We start from the raw sequence: 27,589 nt of genomic DNA on the forward strand, positions 1-27,589 counted from the left end.
ACATAAACTTCGATTAAAGTCTTACAAAATATTTTTTTGCTGCTGCTTATCTTTGAACTTTGTGTTTGTAGGAAAATATTTAATTCTTGAGTCGAGTTTTAGATTTTTTGAGAATTTGTGCAGCTTTGTAAAGTTTTACAGAGTTTTGAACATTTGTGTTTGTTTGATTGTTCTTTAAAATACTTTTGAAATTGAAACTTCATTAAAATTGTTTAAATTTAATATTGTAAAAATTATTAGGGTTCGTTCAAATTTGCAGCTTGCAAGTGCTTGCTGCTTTGGACAAGTTATAAAAAATTGCCGAAGACTGCAGTCCTGCGCATTTAAAATGCAGGTACCTGTGTTTCCTGACTAAACCATAACAATTTTGCTCCAATTGATGTATCGAATCTAGGACCAGTTTTTAGTGGTATTCTGCCCTAGTCATACTTTACTAATAAGCTATGGTTTTTCGAAGTCTCGGTTCTGACGAATTTTTGAGACTGAGGCTGAGACTGGAACAGAGACCGAGACCACAAGGTCGACAAATCTCGAGATCGAGACTGGAAAGTCTCTTATTCTCGAGAATCCTTACTGAAGACATGACAAAGCAAGATCCATAAATGTCAAGTTTATAACTAAACAAACGGTCGATCATTTGCAACCTGTTTCACTCTGGTATGAACAAAATGTTGCGAGATTCTTCCGGATTCGTCAAACTTGCTCCGAAGAAAGGTCATGAAGTTCATTTTTAAACTATCGCTAAAATGTCATTGACTCTGAATAGCACAGATCTATTAATCGATAGTAAATCCAACCGATGACGGCATGATTCTGACTTGTTGCCAGATTTGGCTCAAATCTGTCATTATGCTAACGCGATACTGGTCTCGACCCTAAATTATGTCATTAACTGAGATAATCTGGAAACTATATCAGTGTGCCGCGGCACACATGTTGTCCACCACTATTAAAGACCGTACAATACAAGAATCCAAATAACAGCCATTTGAACTCTTCCTCCTACCTTGTATCGCTTTATAGAAGTGAACCAAAAATAAACTTTTCCTAAAAGTTTATCTGCAATTTTTTGAAGATTCCATCTTTTTGTATAAACTGAAAAGCCTACCCACAATCATCAAGTAAACATCAAGTACCAATCAAGCTACTGTAATGCCGCAATTTTTTTATAAAAGATAAAAATTAATTTTAACTGATTCAGTGACATTTACAAATCATACACTCGGCATAGCATTCAAAAGAAAACATCAAAAGCAGCTGAAAAACATGAAATTCACTGGAAACACCCATTTTAATAATTACAAGTTTTGTAACATTGACATTTCTTTCATTCGCGATAAATTATCGCTGATAAAAGCTAGATGAGTCAGTAATGACATAGTCCTCAAGTCAAAGAGTTTAGCATAATGATTGCAGATATAATGATGGCACTTGAAGAAGTCGAGTGTCTCGAGTAAGCATTAAGATAAAATCTTGTCTAGTTGATAATCTACAATTTAAGGTAGTAAGAGTTTCTGCAATGTCAAAAATCTGCAATTCAAGGTATGAATAATAAAAATTGTGATACGAAAAAAATGATTCGGCAGTATTTAAAGGTTGGCAATTACTAATATTATGGGCGAAGTGGATTGCAGTATATAAATGAGAATTGAACAAAATTGTTTGTTTAGAGTGTCATTGTCTAAATTTAGAATTGAATTGTGTATTACTTCCGGAGTTTAAAATTTGATCAAAAAATGCTCACTGGATTGTAATTCTCAATCCTTTATTCTCGAACAGACAATAAGGATACTCACATAAGAATATAACACAAATTAAGGAACCTCCGTCACGGATCCTCCGTTTGGCATCCATATGACTGCCAAATTTAAGCGACTTCCATTTGGTGTTAATAAAAGAGACTTAATGAAGCCATAAAAGCTCTTTGACGGAGCCTTCTTCATTTGTGTCGCTCGGGTAAATGGCGTCCTCATGAGTATACTCAATCAATTTAATTTAGCATGTCCAATTTCGGTCATTCTCCTTGCAACTTCGGATATTATTCCTCATGAATCTTATAAAGCTAGTGCCCATCAAGTAGAACGGTGACCTAACGAGTTTAGTTAAACACTATATATGGGATTTTTGTGCTAATTTGTGAAAACAAGAAAACAACTTTTAAAAATTTTGTGAAGGTTCCTGCACCGAGATATGAGCATTTAAAGATGCAATTTTTGACGTTCTGGAAGTCAAAATGTAACTCCAACATAACAGCACCAAAAAATTTGAAACTTTGCTGTTATTTTGTGCAACCCATACCCAGTAAAATAAGCCAAAAAAAATTTTTCAAAATAGTTCCGCTACAGAGTTATATCCATTTTTCGATTTAAGTGCCGAAAAAGTAGAGAAAAACTCGAAAAATTTTCACACTTTTTAATCTGAAATCTACAAACCTTCACCAAAATTCTTTAAACTTTGCCTGTTTTTTGTGCAAGAGTTACCTAACAAAATAAGCATAAAATAATTTTTGGATGGAGCTTATGTGGTAAGATATAGCTGTTTTCCCGTGCAACCTAAATTAAAAAAATTCAAAGTTTTTTACAATTTTGCATGGAAATTACGCAAGACTTTACCAAAATTATTGAAAATTCTCCTGAATATTGTGCATGCGTTAATTGTTCATAATAAGTTTAGTAAAATATAATTTTTTAATTATATATAGAAATATAGCCATTTTCCTCTCCAAGATAGTGAAAAAATTAGATTTTTTTTTAGATTTTTAGCTCTAACTTCAACAGGAAGTAACAAAAATTTTTGTAACTTTGTCTGATTTATTTGCCAACATTACTTAATAAAACAAAGCAAAAAGATTTTTTGAAAAAAACTTATTTAAAAAATTATGGCAATTTTTTTCATATATGAAGGTGTAAAAAAGTATTAAAAATCTCTATTTTTTCATATTTTTAACTCTCAGAAATCCAAATCTTGATTAAAATTTATGAAACTTTTTTTGTTTCATTTAGTAATGATTGCAAATAAATCAGACAAAGTTACAAAAAATTTTGTTACTTCCTGTTGAAGATAGAGCTTAAAATCTAAAAAAAATCTAACTTTTTCACTATCTTGGAGAGGAAAATGGCTATATTTCTATATATAATTAAAAAATTATATTTTACTAAACTTATTATGAACAATTAATACATGCACAATATTCAGGAGAATTTTCAATAATTTTGGTAAAGTCTTGCGTAATTTCCATGCAAAATTGTAAAAAACTTTGAATTTTTTTAATTTAGGTTGCACGGGAAAACAGCTATATCTTACCACATAAGCTCCATCCAAAAATTATTTTATGCTTATTTTGTTAGGTAACTCTTGCACAAAAAACAGGCAAAGTTTAAAGAATTTTGGTGAAGGTTTGTAGATTTCAGATTAAAAAGTGTGAAAATTTTTCGAGTTTTTCTCTACTTTTTCGGCACTTAAATCGAAAAATGGATATAACTCTGTAGCGGAACTATTTTGAAAAAATTTTTTTGGCTTATTTTACTGGGTATGGGTTGCACAAAATAACAGCAAAGTTTCAAATTTTTTGGTGCTGTTATGTTGGAGTTACATTTTGACTTCCAGAACGTCAAAAATTGCATCTTTAAATGCTCATATCTCGGTGCAGGAACCTTCACAAAATTTTTAAAAGTTGTTTTCTTGTTTTCACAAATTAGCACAAAAAACCCATATATAGTGTTTAACTAAACTCGTTAGGTCACCGTTCTACTTGATGGACACATAAAGCTACTGCCCCAATATTTGTCATATCATTACCCTGATTACTACACAATTCTCAAAAATAATCCAATTATTGCTGTCGAAACCAAAAACAAAAGTCTTAATCATAATAAAGTAAACAAGAAATGCAAGTTTTACTTACAATAAAAATGAAAGTGTTGGTTCGGAATTTTATAATATTTTAAGATGACTCAATTAAGAGCTAAAATGTTCCCCGAAAATTATTTTAAATTAAATATTTACATAATAATCTTTAGAGTTTTGAATACTGAGTTGCATTTTTCTGCTGTTGTCTGTTAAAAATTCAGAGCTTGAAGTAGACTCAAAATTTATATAGAATCGAGTCGACTTGTCTATACAAAATCTTTGAGCTCTGGAAAATCTTACAATTCCTCGAGACTCGGAGATACAGATGAGTTAAGTTAAAAATTTGAAGTTAAGCTTCTAATCCCAAGGACACACATTGAAATGTTGCAGCTATGTCAATATGGTGACAATATTCTAAGAGCTAAGTGGATGTCATTTGGCGAAAACAACCAAATTTGTAAAGTGCCTGCCACTTAGTTCTAACTATGCAGCTGCTTGTTGACGTTGTGGCGGCATTTCAATATGTTGCTGATCGGGTAAGACACTGTTTCAGCATCCATATTGTAAATTGCAATAATTTGAGAGTCCTTTTCATATCAACCGCACTTTATGAACTTATTGGAAGATCGGTTTTTAGTAGGAATCGAACGTCTACACATAAGAGAGTATTACGATATTCATTCTGTTGACTTACCACTCAGCCATCACACAGATATCTTACTCACGCCTATAAATGGCTCGCTTTTATAGCAGGTCTAGCAAAGTTAGTCACCAGTTAGTCATCACTGTCCTTTTTGAAATAAAAATCACACAGTATAATTAGTACCATCTCTAATTACTTGAAGACACTCATTTCTTGTCGACATAAATTAAATCAACGCGGTTGACCCGCTATAATCGTGTTAAAAACTAAAAGAAAAACAAATTGTTCAATAAAAATAAATTAAATTAAAAAATATCAAAGGTATCCAATAAGTAAAGCTAAAAGGTTAAGCCAAAGCTGAGTGGGAATTTATAATTATTTACAGTAAAATGTCCATAAAATGTTGAATTTATGTGTGTGACATCATTTAGAAAAAAAGATGTCTTAATGGTTAAAATTAATTGCAAACTATTGCTTTGTCGTTCTCAATTTACAGCATTGTTTATTAATATTCAAGCTGAGTAGACTTTTAAATAAACAAACATGGAAAGCAGCAAGACATGCTGTTAATATTTAACATGATCGTAAAAAAAACATTTGCCAACAAAAAAGCCCTGAGAAAATAACACAAAAGCTACAGAATAAGAAGTAAAAGTTTTTTAAAACTCAAATATAAATTTACATTTTCCATCCAGACGGTATAGACAACTGCATTCATGAATATTATAATAATTATGATAATTGAAATAAAGTAGAACACACAGACAGAAAAAAATATATAAATATATATTGCAGTAGAGGAAGTAATTCAAGAATACTGAATGAAAGGAAGTTTATGAAAAGAAATTATATAATGAGAAAAGACGGAGTGAGGAAATGAAAATAATTTTTATGTATAATGATGAGATGAAGCTGTTCACTTGGTTGGGAGGAACGTTTCTTCTGTGCTTTGAGAAGTGAAAAATTTTGATCACGTAAATTTTTTTTGCTCGTGAATTGTAAATTTTCTCTTTGAAATATTCAGTTGGAAGTGGAAAAGACTGGTTGGTTGGCTGACTGGGAAGTGAGAGGATTGCTTGCTATTCAAAAAGTTCTTCAAAAGCTCAAAATTATCGTTAAAAATTTAAAATGTCAGAAAATCCGAAAAAGTCGCAAAAGTTCAAATTCAAATTGCCGTTAAATGAAAAAATCGAAAACTCAGAAGATGTAAAAACAGATGCATAAACTCAAAATCTCGTTAAATTTTGAATTTTTCCAAATTTTTGTCAACAAGAAGCAAATGTTCAAAATAAAAATTACCGTTTAACTTCAAAAATTGAGAAGATTCAAAAATGATACAAAAGTTCAAATTTTATATTCTCAAAAATTTCGTTAGAAACTCCAAAAATCAAAAGATGCCAAAAATGACGCAAAATTTCAAATTCCAAATAACCGTTATATTTCGATCCATACACAAAATTCCATTCCATACAAGCGCTCAATTCATTTCAATTATTCACAGCAATATTTTTCACACCAATTTACTCTCTCGTGTTCACATCTCGTGGCTGAATTGAGATCAAATCAGATATGCAGTCGGACACTCGTGAAATTGACATTGGGTGGGTGAATTCAAGTTCATGTAAATATAAAAATCGTTTAGATTCAAATTAGAAACCAGTCATATAAATAAAATGGCATGTTGTGTCTGGCAATCTATGTAGAGTCTACATTGTAGACTATGCATAGTCAGATCGGATTTTTTTTTCTACCTCTTAATGTCATCGACCGATTGTAAAACAAGCACAAAAAAATAAAAGAAAGGAAAAAAAAATGCTCTTTTTTTGCTTCCTTGAACTTGCCGGTATGTTTCTGTGCTGTCACATGGCTTGAATTTTTTATTTCACTTTTCAGTAGGAATTCTGACTGAGGTGAAACTGTTCAAGCGTGGGAAGGTCAACGACGTATATCGACCCATAAAAAAATATTTTATATAAGCCATTCAGACACAACCAGCACCGATTTTATGACAAAGAGATGAAATTCATTCATGTTTATGGATAAAAATTGATCGATAAATTTTTCTCGTCTCGAATTGAGTTGAAAAAAAAATATGAAAGTTCCTAAATAAGCATTCATCTATTTCAGTTGTGCGCAACATGTGTGGTGCGGTACACTAGTGACACAATAGTACGACACTCGTGACACACTAGTATGACAATAGTGACACACTAGTATGGCACAACTGATACACTACTATGACACTAGTGAGACATTAGTATGACACTAATGACACAGTGGTGTGACATTGGTGTGTCGCAAAATGCTTTTGAATCGCATGCCGTGTGCGGTTTACTTCCAGGCTTACCATTAGGATGTACCGCAAGACAAAAAAGGTTGCCCATTCCTGATTCTATTCCATTCTTATCATGATATAAATGGAGATGTATAAACGGATGAGTTTGCATTTCAATATTTTTTTTATATATCGCTAAGCTTTTGTTGCCGGTCTTCGTTCTCACATTCTTTATTTTTATGAATTTCATAAAATCTTATTGATCTGCAAAAAATTCTTTGTTTGTTTTGATGCTGCATAAAATTACTTAATTTAATCTTCTTAGCTTCATCAATCGATATTCATGATTTGTGTTTTCAGTCTTCTTGCCTGTGTGATGCAAAAATATTACGAAGGGAAACATTTTCAGCAACAATAGACAAAAATCTTTGTGTACATTTTGTGTTTTATTGATGAAGGATTTGATAAATGTTTGTTTTTGAAAGACGAAAAAGCATGTGGATGTGCTCATGCTGTGCTTTGTTGACTTGATGCGATCAAAAATTGATATAAAGGAGGCAATTTTTGATGATTTTGGGATATTTTCATTCTTGGAAAACTTTGAATGATGTTTTGACAGGTTTTAAAGAATATTTGCACAACTTTGCGATGCTTTATTGTGAAATTGTCGAGTTTCACGAATATCGGGTACCGTGGCGTGGAGGAATGAAACAACTGACTATTAAGTTCAAATTGAAATTTTCTATTAATTATAAAATTACTTTATCTGTCTTATAATCACAATAGATCTTATCTAAACCTCAAACAATGCTTCTTAAAGTAAATCTCAATTGCCAAAAAGTAATCGATTTTCATTCAAAATGAAGTAATAGAAAAGCTTTAACTTTCACTACCATTCAAGGCTCGTTTGGTGAATGACAATGCCTTTAATCATCCACAAATGATGCCTCCCCAACATTTCATTATTTCAGTTGTTCACACAATGCCTTTATACTTTATAAAATATATTGCGAAAATGAAATAAATTTTTGCCATTTTTGATAATTGAATATCAACATATTACGCCTGTTTATCTTCGATTATTGATCAGTTAATTCCGAAAAAAGGAAAAAAAAGAGTAAAATAATAATAAAACTTATATGGGATATAAATATTGAGAATTGACAATTGATGATCTGTGCAATGTTGTAAACTGTTGCCTTTTCCTAGTGCTCGAAGTAGACTCGAATTTTTTATGAAGTCTAGTCGGCTCAAGTCGACTTTTCCAGACTAAATCTTATTTGATTTCGAGCTTTGTCTTTTCTCGAATAGCACAAATTGGTTATTCGATCAGTAATCAAGTCACAAGCCGACGTGACTCTGATTTAGTGCCGGATACTATGAGTCAAGCAAGTCTGAACTCGGAAGTTTGTTTAGGGAAATATGCCAAAAAACAGCCAAAGGATTTGGACCCATTTTTACTTCCTAAAATGTCACTTTGCCGCATCTTGTCACTTGGGAATGTTGAAAATTCAGTAATTTAAAAAAGCATTAAATTTCAAATTGCCTATACGAAAGTCAATAATAACTTAATCTCACAATTCAAACAAGATTACTAAAATTGCAATCTTCTGAAACTCCCTCAAAACTGCTTCATAAAATAATCTATAAATGCAAATTCAAAAATAGATCTTTTGTGTATTCATAATCTTAGATAAAGGAAATAAAAATGTCATTAAAAAGATTTTTACAGAGGCAGAACATGTAATTATCATACAAAATTTGTCTACTGTAAAGATGCAGAACTCTTTAAATGTGAAACATTTTTTATTGCATTTTTATATATGACAGAGGAGTTTTTAACCATATGTATGTAAATTTTAATGGCATCTTTTATGGCTTGTATCGAGGAAAAGTTGTTCTGGTTCTGGATTTAAAAATTTTGATGATGAAATTGAATGCGATTTGCGAAATAATAAGGAAGATGGTTGGACGCTGAGTCAAGTAATTCAAGATTTAGGGACCAAAACTGGAATTTCTGGTCAAAATTAGGTTGAAAATTCAAATTTTGGCTTAGTAAATTGACTTTTTCTGCAAGTTAGCTACAATTTATTTGTTATTCTATTAGGGATCATTCATTTATTACGTAACTTGATTTCCCCAAGAGAGTTATCATACCAAATCCAATATCCGCCCCAAACAAACTCTTTTAAATTCCATAAAACAATCTTATCATCATTGAATTTATGTCAAAAATATTTCAATTCATTTTTAAAAACTATGAAAAGTTTAAAACTTTATTATTAGTTGACTTTCTACATTCCATAAAGCGAAATGGTCATAAAAATCAATAATCCTGAACTGTAGTTGTGCTAATGAACTTTTTCAATTTTTCTTTTCCTTTTTTTCTAAAAAAAGAAAATTTCTTTATTGATTTTGCTAATTTTAAACAATTTTTATGAGTCATCGTCGACGTAATTTGTAACTTCATCTATTGTGAGCTATTGACTCGTAAGTGGGGCAAAGATGAATATTATGAGGGTTGGAATAAGACTTATTTAGAATTTTTTAATGACTTGTCGGGGATTTTTCGATGACAAAACAGAAAATTTTGACAAATTGAGTCTATTTTGTAGCTTTAATCAAGTCTATACCAAACACAATTCCTTATCACTTTAATTAATATTTCCAATCTTCATTCCCATGTCCATAAATCCATCTATTCACAACGAGCATGTCCATCCCGTAAACTAAAGATAAATTTTCATAGAATTTTTTATCTAAATAATGCAGAACCAATAATAAACCACATGTACATGTAGCTTAGTATAAAAGCCAACGTGTGAAGTGATACAAAGCCACAAAATACACAAGACAATGCCATAATAATAATCATGAAGAGCAGTAGAGGATATTTTATATAGAATAATTCATGTAATATTGTTGGTAGTTGATAAAGACATGTAAAAAATAGCAACAATAATTCATAAGAGAAAGTGTAGATGATACATGAGCATATGCAGACAGAGGGAAAGAGTATTCCTGACATAAGATTAATGTATGCCAGGAAAAACTAACGGAAGGGATCGGGGCAAGAAGGAATTATGAAAAATATTTTTTGTCTTCATTCTCACTCACCTTAGGTTGATGTGCTGGATTTTAAGTGTAAATTGTAAAAGTGCTGGGCTGGATGGGTCAGTTTGGCACCAAATTGGACTAAATTACTGAAAAGATGAACTTCATTGATTTCATTGATCAGATCAAATCTTAACGAAATTTGGAAAGTTTTACTAAGAATTAAATTGTTTTAAAATCTAAAAAGCCGTTAAGCGTTCAAATCCTTATAGTTCATTAAAACTTCCCAATTTCTTTCCTACTTTTCCATTCAAGAATAGCACTTTATTCACTTAATCAGCATGAGCTCACCATGCAAATTTCCATCACATGCCTTAATTAATAAGACATATCATTTTCATGGAATGAGACGTTGACCAATGTAAATTATGAAATTTATTTTACATATACGGAAAATGTATGTTAAATTCCAACTTCCTGACTTCAAAAATAAGTAAAGTCTTCGTGTTATGAGATCATTTATATTCACACATATTTTCTCAAAAATTACCATTTTTTGTTAATAATCCACCTTATAATCTTATCAATTTCCATAATCACGCAATCGTAAGCGTCGCTGCTAATTGTTAATTAAATTTTAAATGGAAATTTCTTCATTTATAATTTACGATTTTGTTTTTTTGTTCATTAATAGGCAAATTGGTTTAGAGCCGCACAATACTGTCGATTCCATGGCATGCATTTGGCTAGCATATCATCACAAGAAGAAAATGATAGACTAGAGAAGCACATTCGTGACTTTGGTAAGTTACAAACTTAAAAACATTAATTAAATCAAATTAAAAAATTGTAAAAATTTTTTTCAGGTCTCGGAAATGAGCATTTTTGGACGTCGGGAACTGATTTAGCGGACGAAGGAAATTTCTTCTGGATGGCAAATGGACGTCCACTAACATTTACAAATTGGAATGCAGGCGAGCCAAATAATTTCCGTTATGAGAATGGCGAGGAGGAGAATTGTCTAGAACTTTGGAATCGCGATGGTAAAGGACTTAAATGGAACGATACGCCATGTAGTTTCGAAACGTATTTTGTCTGTGAAGTGCAATAATTGTTTTATTTTTCATGCACGTACTTTTTTTGCTGCCAATTTTTTAAATAGAAAATTCCAAAATAATTTATGAACAACTTTTTTTTCATCCCCAAAAAAACAAAAAAATGAGTCGGAATAAAATAATGAAATTGAGAGGGAATAATTGGATTTATGTCCATCATTTATCGATCTTGCAAAGTATATAAAATTGAATCAATTTTAATAAATTTTTGGCTTAAAAAATTAATTTTTATTAAAAGCACACACAAAAAAAAAGACTCGGGGCTAAAAATTATTATTAAAATTGATGCAATACATAAACATACACAAAAATAATAAAAACAACACAGCCATTTTTATGAAGATATATATGATAATAAATATCAAAGCCACACTGCCTTCATGTATTCTACAAAAAAAAAAATATAAATGAGAGAACACAAAATTTTTTTACAACTTTGTTTGTACATAAACTACGTCCTTTACTTTTAAATATTTTTTAAGTGAATTCTATGAAAATATGAATTATTAAGTAGGGCATGATGTTGTCAGAGTTGGATTTTTAGTGAATATTGCAGAAATTGAAGTTGACTCGGATTTTAATTTGACTTTTCCATGCAAAATTCAAGTCGACTTTGAGCTTTGGAATATTTTAAAGAAAATTGAATTTGAATTTTCAAAAGAATTTTAAATTAAAAGATTTTTTTTTTAAATTTTTTAAAAGGAAATTCAATTTTAAAATTTTCAAATTTTATAAAAAGTGAAGTTAGTTTTGAATTTCAAACTTTTTTAAGCTTTCAATATTTTCTTCGAAGTTTTAAAATTTCAAAAAATTTCAAAATTTTCAAAATCTGAGTTTTTAAAATTGAAATCCTTGAATTGAAGCAAAAAAATTAAAATTTATTCAAATTTAAATTTGAGATTTCTTTTCAAATTTAAAAAAAAAATCATATTTAACTGCCAACAATCCAACTCTGAAACTATTAATTCAAAACAAAACAATTCTTATTTTATTATTAATTAAAATGCGAAAAAAAAAACTCATTAAGCACACAAATTCACAACGAATTTTCATTCATTACTTAAACTTTCCCAAAAGTCTTATGAAAAAAAAAAACAAAAAATAATAATTATAATTCACGTCTACAAATCAATTCCCTATTAACCAAAACGACACTTATTGCTTGCAATTTCTTATCCTTAACTAGCCATAAATGTCGTTTTGGCTGCTAGAGATAAATAATAATTAATTATTTTTATGATATAAATGAGACATTTTAATGCTCCCTATTTCCTATGTCCTTTTTATTACATTGTAAATAAAATAATAAAAAAAAAAATCCAAAAAATTATATTAAGCGACTATTTCACTTTGTTTTACTTCCTCCTCAAATTTACTTTCATTTTGATCAAATCATTTCAGTTTTCTAGGATAGACAGATTAGGGGATGATCTGTAATGGATGGGGATGATTGACGAAAATAATTTTTTCTAATCAATCAATTTCGCTTTTCCTTCACATTTATAACGTAATTTGTTTATAAAGCAATAAAAAGTTGTGCATACAGCATTTTCAGGATGACATTGAGATGAAATTGGGGAGAAAATTGAAATAAATTTTTACTGTTGGGGTGAATAGCGCGGTTTACATGATAATTTCTTACTTACTTACTTTACTGGCCGCATAGATTAACCATGGCCTCCCTCAGATGTCGCTTAAAACTGGTTCTATCGCTGGCTTCCGCCTGCCAATTCCCAATACTTACTTGATGGTTACCTTGGTAATTTTAGAGCTATAAAGAATGTGGGCCTTGGTAATTTTAGAGCTTTAAATAATGTGGACAAGAGCATAGTCGATGGACAGTTGATCGATATACTCATGGATCAAAGATTAGACTCCGAATGGATGGAACCAACAGTATGGTGAGGGAATACCAAGAAGCTATCCACAAAGTAGATTAATGTGGCAAATCTCAGAATTTTGAACCTTTACCAAGAACTCTTAATAGATTCCAAATGGGTAACTCCATTTCATTCTAGAATATACCCAAGAATTCCGAATATTTCCGGTTCCATCCTTTTAAAACCCACAATAAATGCTTCCCAGAACTCCTAATTCCCAAAAGACCTACAAAAACTTCCCATTAATCTCCAAATACCATTGCCTACTTTTTCATTTCAACCCACAAAAAATTCACATCTGCATCAAAGTTGACATTCAAAATCCCAAATAAATCAACAAGCTAATTGATGTTCCACATCCAGCTCAACATTCATTTATCGGTATTGCCATCGAATGAAATTCTCAGAAAAACCCCAAAATGTTAATCCTTCATTTTCCACAGCTATAAACCTACGCTCATTGTCCTCCCCATAAAAAAAAGATAATATTTATCATCCCATTTTGCTCACTTCTATGCTGTGTTGATCTACATAGGACAGACAAATGAGACAAAATAGGGGAGGAGAACAGAATGAATGAATGAGGATGATTGTAAGATAAATTTAATTTTGAAATGTTGCAAGTCACCAAACATAAATGTTCTGTACCCTTCATCGTCCTTCTTATTTTTCATCACTTTATTATCGTAGCTGAATTAAGCCTGAACAATAAAAGTATGATGAAGAAATCGAATAAAAATATTCAATAGGCTACGCACATAGAGTTAATCAAATCATGTAAACAAGAAAAGAAATAATAATAATAGAAAATCAATTTCAATATTCACGACGAGAATATAAAAATCGGAAATGATTGTATGGCACGAAACCGTTTAGTGGTGTTGTATGCTGCGTATCAAATGGGAAGTCTTGTAAGGAACAAAAAAAAATTTTTTTTCGGCACCTAATTAACTATTGAACCATATGCTTAAATGCTTCATAACCTCCACAGATTGAAATTGCTCATTTCAGGCTATAATGGGACCATTATAGAAATCCATTGAAGAAATCTTTTCCTTTTTTTTGGATGTTGCTGTGTGCCACAGATGCTTTATTTCGATAAATTTTTATATCCTTATATGAACTTTCTTCTTTTTATTTCTTTTGCTCCTTCTTTTGTGCTATTGATGCGTAAATCCGCTATCTGCATGAAGTATAGAGGTAATATGTATGACAAGACATCCAGCAAAAACTGAAATTTAGTCATCAAAGTGGTTTTTTGTAAGGATTATTGTGGTGTAGTTTTGTCTGCTGTTGAACGATTTTTATCCAACTTTTATAAAATTAGGAATCAGAAATGGAGCTGATGGAAATATCAGTTTGGTGTCATATTCAGATTTGACGACTGACTCTTACAGACAATAAGTATACTCAATCATTATCATTTAAGCATGCTCAAGTTTGTGAACATAATAATGAACATGCTCCTTACCTGTTCGGATGATAGATCGTGACTATCTTGATTATTTGACTATATTGTCATCCACAGATCATGTAAATGTCAGTATGTCTCTGAAGTCTTATCTAAGGGATTCAGTGTCATAAACTTCAATTTTGCACTAAATGCGAGCTTTTTGACCGAAAATGAGTGTTGATCTTACAGAAAAAGTGTAAATTTGAACAATAGTTCTCGAATGGGACTCGAACCTACGTTCTCCGATTTCCAATCACATGCTCTTACCACTGAGCTATTGGGGGTTATTCGAATATATGGTAAAGTACCATACATAAATTGTAAATTTTTTGTCTTCTCCTTATTACCTTTCTTACTCTTGCACCCTCAAAAATATACCGTTGATAGGTCATTCCAAGAATCCCATTCCATCAACAAATTGAAGCTTGAAAGCAAGAAGCTTGGAAGATAAATACAATAAAGATAAACTCAAAGATCAACGCTCTTTCATGGATATGTCTGATGTTACTGCATCGACACACCTACAGCTTTAAATTTTAAAATTCAATATATTAATCCCTTCCACATAAAACATTAAATTCGCCTTCATTCCACATAAACTCATGAAATTTTCACAATTTCTCATTTCAATGATCCTTTTTTTGTGTGCTTTACATTTTTTTTCTGTTCCTTTTACGATATTTACGTGAACGATATACCAACAACATAAACCATAGCAGGCATGGTAAGTCAGTCATAAGAAGAAGAAAGAAAAAAAAATGAGGAAGACGACATAATGCTTTTTAATAACACAACCGTCTGCCATTTCCGAGCAAGATTTTTTTATATGATAGCTCATGGTAAAGAAAGCGGAAAGGAAAAATTGTTGGAAAAAGAGAGAATGATGAAGCTATAGATCATCAGAAATCATTTCCTATTCATGTACATACTTTTTTTTTTCCTGCTTTGTCATAACAATGAGGATATACTTTTTTTGAATTTCTACTCAATATGGATATTTATTTTAATCAATCTTTTTGTGTTTCAACACATTTTTATGCTTCTCGTTTAGTGTGTTGATAAACCCTCATCAGAAATGAATCATTTTGTAGTGAAATTGAATTACGGGATAGTTGGGGATATTATGATTATCTTGTTGAATATTTAGTATGATGTATGTCTTCAATGATTGTTCAGCTTGTTATCTTAATTCATTATGATATCTGTATTTAATAAACTACTGTTTTTGGCGAGGGTTAAGCTCTTATATGAGATTATTTATGATTGATGGAGGAATATTCCCCTGAATATTCCTGAAAATTCCTGCTGGCATCCTTAATAAACTGTGAAAATTGTACAATTTTTGTTTCTTCTAAACTGAAGAATTATGAAATTTTACAACTTTCTGATGAATTTTCTTGAGTCTTGCAATCGGTAAAGCTTCTATTGCACTTATTGATTGCTTGATTCAGTAAAAATTGTATATCAGCCCTAACAGAGAAAGAGCATGCTTTCATGGTACAAAAAGACCACTACGGTACATAAAAACTGTCTTATAAACTGTGTAGACATGTTTTAAAGAATTAAAAATCAAAAGTTAGCATAACGGCAATTGAAAATTCAAATTTTATTTCGTTAAGTTTATCCAATTGAAGGCAACTTCACGATTGTCAGTCAACAAAGCATTTTCAAAATTTTAAGTTATTTTTATCAAATCCTGAATCAAAATGAAAACTAAAGCCCTAACAAGAAGGAAGACTAAGATACGAAGGATCTAAACAACAGAAAAAGAGCAAAAGTAAGCTAATAATAGTCAATTAGAAGGAAAAATGAGTAAAATTTGTTCATAATAAGGCTTTAAACATCGACTAAAATTGTTTTGCTTTGAATTTGAGATCCATTGCAGAATTAAGACTAAGGAATTACTTTAGATGATTAAAAACTCTTTTGATTTGAATCTTAGGTCTCAAGCAACGAAGGAGTTTAAGTGAAAAATGAAAAACTCACAAATTTATGTATCAAAAAATCAGCATCAGTATTCAATAGTGTAATCGAACATCAATATTCTGTAGTGTAATCATTCCATAGCAGTATTCAATAGTACAATCAAATTTACAAGCACTCTAAATATATCATAGTCGTTAATCTCAAGATCCCTAGGACAAATATCGAGAAACAAATGCAATACTTCATAAACTGTTATTGTTATAAGAGCTTTAAAAAAATCATCCTGATTGTCGATCAAAAATAACCTTCATCAACTACAGCAACTCACATCTCGAGGACTTAATTTACGACACCATGGCAACAATTTTATATAGCTCATTAAAAGTATTTTAACAAGCAATAGCTTTCAATGAATACATCTGAGAAATTCGTCATGGAAACTCTTTTCATCTCGAGCTTGGATCATTTTTCTCAGAAGGAAATGGAAAACTTTTTTTTGAAACAATTGATATTCCTTGCAATAAAAGAAAATATTGCTCGATAAATTTTCAATTGATATTCCATTCAAAATTTTTCAACAGGATTTAGTACACGTGTACCTTAAATGGGTCAATAGTCACAACAAAATCATCATTTACCCCAAAAAAATACAAGTTGATGATGACAACAAAGCAATGATACATAATGTGTGCCTTTATATCGAGGAGGAAAGAGCGGATGAGAGAAATTATTGTGAACATGGTATGGATATGAAGATTATGTTTTACTATATATGCATACACAGCAGTCAGCAACAACAATAAACAATTGGCGCCCTGACAATCATCTTTTTTTTTCTTAATGGTATGTCGAACATGCGCTTGATAAGAAAATTTCCCCTAACTGACTTGAGTGCCTGCTGATTTTACATCTCGTGAGAGAAAATGAGAGGAAAATTTTCCAGTTCTCACGGATTTAAAAGCTCAAAAAATGCTTTTTTAATGCTGTTTGCATAAATGTCAGGCGTAAAATTCAAACGGAACTGACAGTTCATCCTTAAATCCACGCAACTTCATTCATGAAAAATTCAAAAAATTCATAAAATTTTCATTTTTTCAATTTTAAATTTTCTCTCAGCAATTTCCTCTCAGCTCAATTTTCCACATTTCTCGCAGGAAAATGAGAGAATCATTCCACTTTGTGTCAAGACTGACTGTGCGACACACATAAAAAAAAATCGTTCATTATCGGTTCTGCTTTCACTCGCATAACATAAATCTCCGCATCCGTGTCATGTTCATATTGAGAGTAAGAAAAAAAAGTCATTTTTTCACGGGTTGTGGCAGTGAAAAAATAGAAAATAAGATGAAAAAATGAAAGGTGAATGATGAAAAGTTTTTGTGAAAAAGTTAAAAATGAGCAAAATAAATAATAATGAAAAAATAGTAAAAAGTGAGTGAATTGAATTGAAGCAAATAAATTCCTTTTTTTTTCTCTTTTCATCCTCGCTCTCAAGTGTGTGTGGCTGACAGTGGTGGGAAAAAAGGAGCAAAAAAAAGAATTATTTTATATCTTCATGAGGTGTGTGTGATGTGAGGAAAATAAAATAAAAAATTGTGCTGAATATATAAAAAAAGGATCTAAAATTCAATAAGCTGCACATGCACATACACAAAAGTTCCTTTTATATTATTCATTATAATGTTCCTATTTAGTTTCATCTGTGTGCATTGAGGATAATTTCTGTGGATATAAAAAAAAGGATGTTCACAAAAGGAACACGTTCGCTCATTTAGATGAATGGAAACTTCATCAACTTGATTGAATACAATTTATACGAAATTTACGTCATATTTGCTGTATACCTTGAGCTATGGAATATTTACTGTGCTGTGTGCTTACTGTCTTCGATAAATGTGATAGTAGCAATATGAGGGAGGCTCGAATCAATCTCCTCTGTATTCTTGTCAATAAAAAAAATTTTTTGTCTCACAGTCAGGGTTGGGTGGATGCTGTGCTGGTGAATTAATGAGATTGGGAAGTTTTCCGAGGTTCTCTTTTGTGGATTTTTGTCAAAAATTATGCTTCATAGTCTATCAATAGTAATTCAGTGGCTGTAAACATCCAGTTTTGGACTTTCTGAGGTTGTCTATTGAATATTCTGTCAAAAATTGTACTTTATAGTTCGTTCAAGTGAGCATGCATTTTTTCTGCAGTCTTGCAGCTGTAGATAAACCCCCATGAGTGGTCAAATTCTTGTTAGACATCAACATAACCATAATTTGCGTTTGACTGGCTTTAACATATTTTTCTCCTCTCGGGCGTAATGAAAACTCCTAGCAAATATTCAGTTTTCTAAGTCAAGACTTACATTTTGACCAGTTATCGATTTTCTATACCAAAACTCACAAAACAATAATCCAGTAAAAGGCTGATCGCTCCCTAGCTGGCAAAGAGCTCTCGAAAGCTTGCTAATCTTAATTATACTAGACGATAGTGCTCGTGAGCGTTCCTCTCAGCTTAGTCTGCTCTAGAGAGCACACTCTTTGTCTACCAGGGATTAATATGTTTCCCAAAGAAATTAGCTTTGTTACAATTACGATAATTGCTGTTAAAAAATTGCAGATTACTTCTACTTGCAACTTTTTAAGTAAACAGCCCCTAAATAATACTTGGGCTGAAATATCCAGCCCTGCAAGATTCTCTCTCTCTCATCTTTCTCTCCATCTCTCCAAAAATATATGTGGATTTTTTCATATGATACGAACGCCTCAATCTATGATGATGAATCGAAAGGAATATGAAATGAGACAAAAAAAATTGTTGTACATAATCATGGACGTGAATTTATGCTATGAATACTATCTATGAATCAGGTTTTTCATTTTTCTTCACTTGTCTTTACAGCAGTAAGTCTCATTGCGTATTTATACAATTTTGTGTTTATAAACATAAATTGATGCTGATAATAGATATCTCGAAGTGATTTTTATCATGCAATATATCTAGTGTGTGTGCAGAACGAAAAGTTTGTCATGCAATGATTGTCGCTTCATGATGAAAGTTTAAATAAGAAGAAGTGAAGAAAGATTCTTTGGATGGTAAATTATGGATGGGAATGAAGGAAGATAAAAAGTTAATATAATAATAATGGAAGCAGCTCAGAAAGAAATGCTGAAGATTTCCTTCAACAGATATAAACTTTTTGCATACAAAGTGGATTTTTCCATGAGAAAATATCAGAAAAGCTGTAAATTCAGAATAACGAAATGTGGGGAGAATTTTCTTTCTATGAAAAAGGAGGAAAAATTTGTTTGATGCTAATATTTATGGAGATTTTCATCTAAATCATATTAAAAAATTTAATATGAGAGCTTCTTGTAAATGGATTTGACATTTCTTTGTGAAAATATTAAAGACATGGAAATTGTTTTTAAAAATTTTTGTTCTTAAAGTTTGAAAATTTTTCCAATTTTGAGGGAATTTTTAAAAAATTGTCAATCAACTCGAGTGCATTATGGCAGTCAAGTGACGGTCATTTGACAACCAAGTGATAGTCACATGGCAGCCAATTGGCGGTCACATGGCACCGAAGTGTCAATTTTTATGGCAGTTAGCATGAAAGTAGCCACTTGGATGCCATATAGCAACTATTATCCACAATTCCTCAATTCTATCTTAATTATTAGCTCAGATTCATGCAGAATCTAATCACCAAACTAGTCCATCAAAAGGACAATCAGAATAAATCAGTGCTCATCACTTGCAAACAGTGCATGTCCCATATTTTGCATCCAATCGTCCAACCCTCAAACTATAATAAATCTAACAAAAAACTTTTTCAATATAATCCGATGTTAATGGGGATTTTCATTGTGTCACAAGAAGCTTTTTGTCGTTCAATTCTCAAAATATATTACATTCGACGATGCTTCAGCATCAAACTCTTAGTTGTGATAAATTTATTAGAACTGCAACCGTGTGCGACCACATGGAATAGATAATGGAATGAAAATGAATAATTTAAGTGCTCAATAATTTTAGAATTGCGGCAGCAAAAAAGGAGTTTTTGCAGAGATAAGGGGTCGTACACATGTTAGATGATTTAATTATTTTAGTAGTCAATTGTGTAGTTTGACTCTTTTATGTGTTGTCTAAAGTTGGCTCTTAAGATGGCTTACGCTTGCCAATTCCTAATTAGAAATTCTCAGAGACGTGGCCAAGTTGAAGAATCTTTCCAAAAAAGCGGTTTGGTCCCTAAACCGCAGGGTAGTTCAATATATTGTTCGTTTTGGTCTTTTTCAGCAACTTAGAAGCTGTCTTTAACAATATTCTTGAGTTTTGAGAATCTCAAAACTTATTAAGTACAAAATTGTCAGCTTATCCCAGCAACAACACCTACAAAATGTTCAAAAATAATTACTAATGAAAGTTGATGCTGTTCAAACAACAAGTCCATTAATCAATATCACATCACTGTAAATATGATGTTTTTAGACATCATCGAACCCTTTTTATAATTGTATATATTTCATAGATTTTATCAGACAAAATTAATTTCAATATCTATCCATTAACTAAGCATAAAATATTCAGATAGCAGGAAAAAAATATTATGAAAAAATAAATTGACGCATTAAACAACTTTTATATCTAAAAAGGATGATGTGTTAATTAATTTATGTTGATTTGGTTTTTCGTCTCGCCTTTTGGTACGTGAAAAATATTAATTACTGACTTTATTTTTGGAAAAATAAGTTTTTTTGAGAAACAATTTAATTAAGTTTATGATCTGAAACGTATTTTAATTCAACCTTTTCTAAAACTTTTAAATTTGTTCTAAGTTTTGCATATTTGATTGCATAAAGACTTGATTGACATAAAAGAGGTAAAAGCAGACATGAGGAATAAATTAATATTCCAATTGAGCTCCTTCCAGTGGCTACCTGCCATATTGTATATTACCAAAAATGAATCTATCGCTCGCAGTTTTTTGTCAATTTCCGATTTAAAGTGCAATACTGACTCGATCAACACCAAGTTTTGCGTGACTCTTTCTTGGTGCAGTTTCGGTTTAATTCCGGTCAAAATTACGTCATCTTGATGCTGGATTTTGGATAGCTCATTGGATAATTCTTCCGATTCTGATAGTGTCTTGGGATTTCAAATTTTGAGCCTCAAATTAATGTTCTCTTTGCATTTAGCCTTAGTAGTCGTAAATAATTTCAGTTTGATTCTAGAATTAGGTGTCTTAGCTTCTAGTTAAGGATGTCTGCTTGCTGGGCCAATGTACCCTGTGATTAGCACAGTTTCGTATGACTCAAGCCTCACTATGACGGTCTCCACCGCGAAAAGATGAGTTTGGTGCATAGTGGAGCTAAGCTAATTTTGGCTATAGCCACTGAAACCAGTTTCCATACCTCAATACAAATTCCAGTTAATCATCATAATCAAAATAGTCATAACTTTAATAAAAACTACAATACTAAAAATTAATTACCAAAAATTAAGCAAACAACAAAAAGTGTCCCTTAAAATTCCACAATAATTTCTCAAGCATTCCAAGTCCACAACAAAAAAAAAAGCTCTTGATGACGAGAAACTTTTAGTATTCATTTAATTAAGCATATGCTTAATTTACAAGAAAAGAAACAACAAAAAAATATTTTAATTAATGACCACAAAAATTACAAGAAACTTTTCCATAAAAAACTTTTTTCGGTAGTCATACCAAGTTCCCCCGCAAAAAAAGACACAACAACACTTTTACCCTCTTGCATGTCATCGAGTTATCGTATACAGACCGAGCTGAGCAGCAGCAACAAAAAAATTACATCATTGCTTAAGCAAGTGAAGAGAAATGGAAAATTATGAGATGAGATGAGATGAGAGTAAGCATAAAGGAATCAGAAAGGAGAAGAAAAAAAAAGGTTCAATAAACTTTTTATTACATGTTGCTATGTATACATAACACAAAATTTTCATCTTCAAGACGCTCTTATGATAATGAAAAATATAATAAAATAGAAGTTCAAGACATGAGCATAGACGTACATGGCTGGGAGAATATTTTTCTTACTTTTATTAAGTTCGCTTCGCTTTTTACGATGAATGCATACGAAGGGATTAAAATAAAAGAGAAAAGAAGATTTTTCATTAAATTTTTCATTTTTCTTTCTTTTGCCTCTTTAAATGTGAGATAATGGATGTAAAGAGAAGAACTTGAGCGAAAATAATATCGAAAAATGCCTGGATGATTATTTTTATTATCTGAAATGCTACATGCAATTTATTATCTATGTTGAGGTGTTGATGCAGTTGAAGTACAAAATATAGTTACAATGATTAAAAGAAACAATACATTTCTCACATGATGTGTCTATACATTGTCTGGAGAAGTTCTAGGTAGTAAAAAAGACTCTGAGGGATATGGAGCAACATTAAGTTGTGTATTATTCGAGTTTGTATGTTTATTGAATTGAATAAAGACCAATAACACTAGCGTGGTGCCAAAATGACCTGTATTCAATGTAAATTCTGCGCTTTTACAACATCATATTGTACTATAAACTGGAGGTCTGCTGAATACAGAGGTCTGACGCACCCTTACTCGTTAAACAATCATTAGCCACGAATCGAGCTAGTACAGCTATGTATCTAAATGATTTGAATAGCCTAAGCTTGTTTCTTCTGGGTAAGATACCTGATTGTCAGTTAGAATACCAAAAATAACTAGAATCGGAATTTACGGTAAAAGACTTGAAGACAAAGGGTCATTGTTTGGCGTTATATTATTTAACAAGCATAATCCAGATATTTTGTCAATTTTAAATGAAACAGTACAATAGCATCAATGGCCTAAATCGTAGAGCATTGGATTTTCGTGCCAAAGGTCCTGGGTTCATTCCCAAGTTATATCTGACTCGAACCTCCTTTCTTCGTTTAATCCTTCTAATTACGAAGCTTGGCCCATTTGCTGGGTGTAGTTTTGAGACCTTTTTATTGATGAACATTTCCACAAGGAAAGCATCTGGATATCTGGATGATTTTCTTGGATCTAGCTCATAAAGTTGAAACAATCATATAAAACTCTATCTAGAATCACTTATGACTTCCATCCACATGTATAAAACATCAATATATTGATTTTATTAAACAATAAACCTAATGACGACAAATCCGACAACAGTATAGACATTCCATGAACTTTTCAATCCATTCTATTCAAAGAGATGTGACAGAATAAATTTTTTACAACACCACACATTATAGAGCAACACAAAGGAAATTACAAACAAAAAAAAATGAGTACCGACATTTTCTCAATTAAACAACAGCAACGACATAATGAAACCTTAGCTAGTGCCACAAAGTAAAAGTTGGAAAAAATATCCCATTAAGTAGAGAAAAAAAGGCAGCCAACAAAATTATAAAAAGTATAATTTGTTGATTTGTTGTTGTGCGCTGATCCGGATGATGTTGCTGTGACCCAAATACATAAAAAAGTTTTTTCTTTTCTCCCCATTCCAGTCTTCTTGGTCGTTTTATAGCCTGACACAAAATAAAAGTTTTACAAATTCTGTTTGGTCGTCCTTTTATATTCTAATTTAATATTAATTGATTTGGATATCTGTGGATATAAAAAGAATATTTTTATTCAGTTTAGGTCAGCGATAAAACAGGAAAAATATTCCATATAGTCCTTGTTCGTGCTTCTATTAAAGGACAGTGCTGGGAAAACTTGTGTGTTGTGGCACAACTTGGTGGTAAGCCTTGATTGAAACCACAAACGGTATACGCTTGATGATCCAAGTTTTAGCGGCACACTAGTGTGTCATAGTGCGGCACACTAGTGTGTCATAGTGTGGCATAGTGCGGCACATAGTGTGGCATAGTATGACACACTAAGGTGCCATATCTTATCACACCAGTGTGGTAAACTAATGTGCCATTGTGTTGCATACTAGTGTATTGCGCCACACAAGTTGCCCACCACTGTATTATAATAACGTTTAATTAATTGTTGCCATAAATCATGATAGAAAAGTTGCTTTTTTTCCTCCTCATTCAATATTTTTTTTATTTATAAGATATAACTTGGGAATACAGCTTTTAGCTATTTATAACATTCCTTTGGGCATTCAAAGAATTTCCATTAATTTTCGCTTCACATTTTTTTTCCGATACAATACAAAATATTTCATTAATTAAATGAAGGATTATTTATCTACATTAGATAACGACAGAAAAAGAACAATAAATTGATTTTGTATTTTCATCGATCGGTTCTGTTTTTTGAATAATAAGGATTTATAAATGGGAGTTTCAAATAACATTAGTTAATGTTTTGTCATTTAACTAATGTAATTGAATTTCAAATTTATGATCATTTTCAAAAAGCAGTGGTGGGCAACATGTGTGTCGCAGTACACAAGTGTGTCATAAACCATACTCAGTATGGGGTTTCGGTCGTAGCTTAACATCAAGGAGTGTCGAATAGCACAAGTCAGTTAATCGATAGCTCTGACTTGAAGCCAGATTCGGTTTGAATCCGACACTATGCGAAGGTCACGTCAGCCTTGAACCGCATTTCCGATCGAACAACCTACATCTTCTATTCAGGACATAACCTCCATAACTGCATTGTCGTGTTGATAACACAAATAAATTTTAAATCAATTTATTGGTAGTGTTTATTTCCGATTTTTGATAATTATTCTGCATACATGTTCACATAATGAAATTTAATGATCTTTTTTATCAGCTCGCTAATTTTATTATTTATTATTGCATTAATTTGCATTGAATTTACATCAATATGAAACGACGTGTCTAATTTTAAATTAATATTTAATCATAATATTTGATTAAATTTAAACAAAAATTGTACAATGTTGCAATAAATTGGATGGTTCAATTTTTATTTGTTTAATTTGATATAATCGATATTTTTAAATTTTATAGTTATAGAATTTTCTGTTTAAAATTGAAATTTGACTCTATTTGGTGAAAATCGGAGCTTGAAGTCGACTTAAATTTTGTATGAAAAAGTCAACTTTTTGTCTAAGGATTTCCGAATGCCCAGACCTATACGGAGACTTCCCGGGTAGTTAAGGTCTCAGTCTTGGTTTCCAGAATTTTTCTTAATTGGGTCGACTCGAATCCATCCAAAATCTGGGTCAACTTAGCGTTCAAGCTAATTTAAAGCACAATTTCATTATTATTCCTAAACAACTCATCAACCATTCCAAATTACAACTTTAAACAAGAAGAATTACAAATTACATTCAACAAGATTAACAACCTTTTAATGATAATTATAGTGAATGTAACTAGTTTACGTGAAAAACTTAGTATTTTTCCTATTTTATTGCTTTTCCACCTAAAGATCCAATTTCCAAACGATTAATTTTCATTGCCTGACTCTAGTTTTAGTTTTTTTCTGCAAATTTATCTAACATATAATTAAGGGAAATTGGCATATTGGCACTTTATTTAATTTCATGACAATTGATTGCTTGTATGTGAGCTGTAAAAAGTTAGATCATGAATTTTTCAATCTATTTGTGGGTTGAAAAGTGATTTTTAGGATGGAAGATTGAGTTGGAATTGAATTTTGAGGAATTAATAGGGTGACAGTTTCAATTTTGGTTGTAAAGATCAGAGTGTGGAAATTTATGACTAAAGCTTGACGTCGACAGGAATTTCGATCTCCTTAAGAAAGAGCTACATACTTACTACACTCAACATAGAGCCTCTCACAGTTGACGTCTAAAACTGCCTCTATCACTGGCTACGAGACGGCCACAATCTGTTAAAATCCTCAAAAATCACCGGCCTGTGTTAGCCATTCAATGTAAAATCACTTCACGAACTACACCAAACAACAAAAAACAGTTTAAAACTTCAATCCACACAATTTACCTTGAATTTCCCTGAATTTTTCAAATATCCAAATAGAACCACACAAGCCACACAATAGCAATAATGCACATCTACTTCAAACAGCCTCGATTTTCCCACATACACACACACAAACATCATTCAACATTCCGCATTCAATCGACCATGAAATGCTCAAAAAAAAAAACTTTCCACATATCATTCTAAAATACTTCAAATAATCCCACAAGCAAGCTCAAATGCCTTGAAAATTCATTTTCACACATATCACTCTGCACATGATTATTCATCGTAAACAAGGCACTTAAACTACAGGAAGTACATTTGGAAAATTGTTTAAAATTTCAATTTTCTTTTTAATTTTCTCAAGAAGCCACAGCATTGCAACATTTTGTATATTTCTGACAAAATATAAAGTTTCACATCACATGCAAAATTTTCTACTTTTGCTAAACTTCTGACGTGAAACCACAGAAACCGTGTCGACAATTCAAGCACATTGAAATGAAATTTAATTTTAATAAAATGCGTTTTTGCACTTTTATTTGTTGTCTGTTGGAAGTGGCTTCCAGCATAAAAGTTTACCTTCATTTTAGCATTTTCAGCACTTACGGATGTTTCATATTTTATTGAATTTCCACAAAAGTTGTGAAATTTAAAAAAAATGTTCTTCGAAGCATTTAAAAGTTGTTCGAACATGCGATGCTGTGCTGCGCTGTAGGTTGGTATCGAAACCGATGTTTTGTTGCATTTTGTTACATTTCGCACCGATAACCACGGAAATTTTGTGACAATTTCACTGGAATGAAATGCCTGTGGTTGTATCTTCAGCAATTGTTTTTCTCGTGCTCTTTTGTACTTTGCTGTTGTTATTTTGATGAAGTTTTGGTTCTTTTAGGTGCTTTTATCAAGCTTTTACAAAGGGGTTCTATGGAAAATGGGTGAACTTTGTGTACGTCGACATTAGTTGAGTTAACTTGATTTCAGGCTTTGTTCAGTTTAATTTTGAGCTCTATTAACATCCAGGAAGGGACGAGGTGCATAAAAGACTGAAATACCGGCATCAAAACAGCATAACTCAGGCTCTACCTTAGATTTGATGAGATCCGGCCTCACGCTAGAGTCAGGGCTTTCTGGAGTCAGATTTTCGTCCATTCCTACGTTATTTGGCTTCCAGGATTTAAATTTTGAATCCTCCAACTTCAATCAAGCAAATTTGAACATTTTGAATGCCCAGCAAGTTGGCTTACCTCTTCTATTGAACTTTATATCCACAAACCACACCAAAAAAATCATTTACTTCTCATTTCCCCATCATCACCTTCCCATGACGACAATAAAATTCTTTAAATCTTCAAATTTTTTCACAATATATGTGAACAATTCACAGACGTATTTGTACAAATATGCCACAAACCATAAGAATTCATTTGGCGCAATAAAAAAAGCACGATAGCATCACACCCCTCAAAACCAAAAATAAAAAACAGCACATAAAGAAAATATATATGA

At 31.5% G+C, this 27,589-nt stretch overlaps 2 protein-coding genes across 2 annotated transcripts in view; both read left to right on the plus strand.

Annotated features, from left to right (window-relative positions):
• Positions 1-12,264, plus strand: part of tfc (triforce) — a 71,313-nt gene extending 59,049 nt beyond the window's left edge. The window contains exons 5-6 of the mRNA XM_070636526.1: positions 10,516-10,624; positions 10,688-12,264. Coding sequence (XP_070492627.1) covers positions 10,516-10,624; positions 10,688-10,932 — 354 coding nt within the window. The 3' untranslated portion in view covers positions 10,933-12,264. The remainder of the gene's footprint in view (positions 1-10,515; positions 10,625-10,687) is intronic.
• A 5,172-nt stretch (positions 12,265-17,436) lies between these two features.
• Positions 17,437-27,589, plus strand: part of LOC139087435 (protein FAM135A) — a 93,738-nt gene continuing 83,585 nt past the window's right edge. Inside the window, exon 1 of the mRNA XM_070636240.1 lies at positions 17,437-17,626. The gene's annotated coding sequence lies outside the window, so the exon portion shown is untranslated. The remainder of the gene's footprint in view (positions 17,627-27,589) is intronic.

This window comes from Chironomus tepperi, unplaced genomic scaffold, assembly GCF_022539635.2.
Source record: "Chironomus tepperi strain 1889 unplaced genomic scaffold, CSIRO-AGI_Ctep_v1 contig_11, whole genome shotgun sequence".
NCBI classification, from domain to species: domain Eukaryota; kingdom Metazoa; phylum Arthropoda; class Insecta; order Diptera; family Chironomidae; genus Chironomus; species Chironomus tepperi.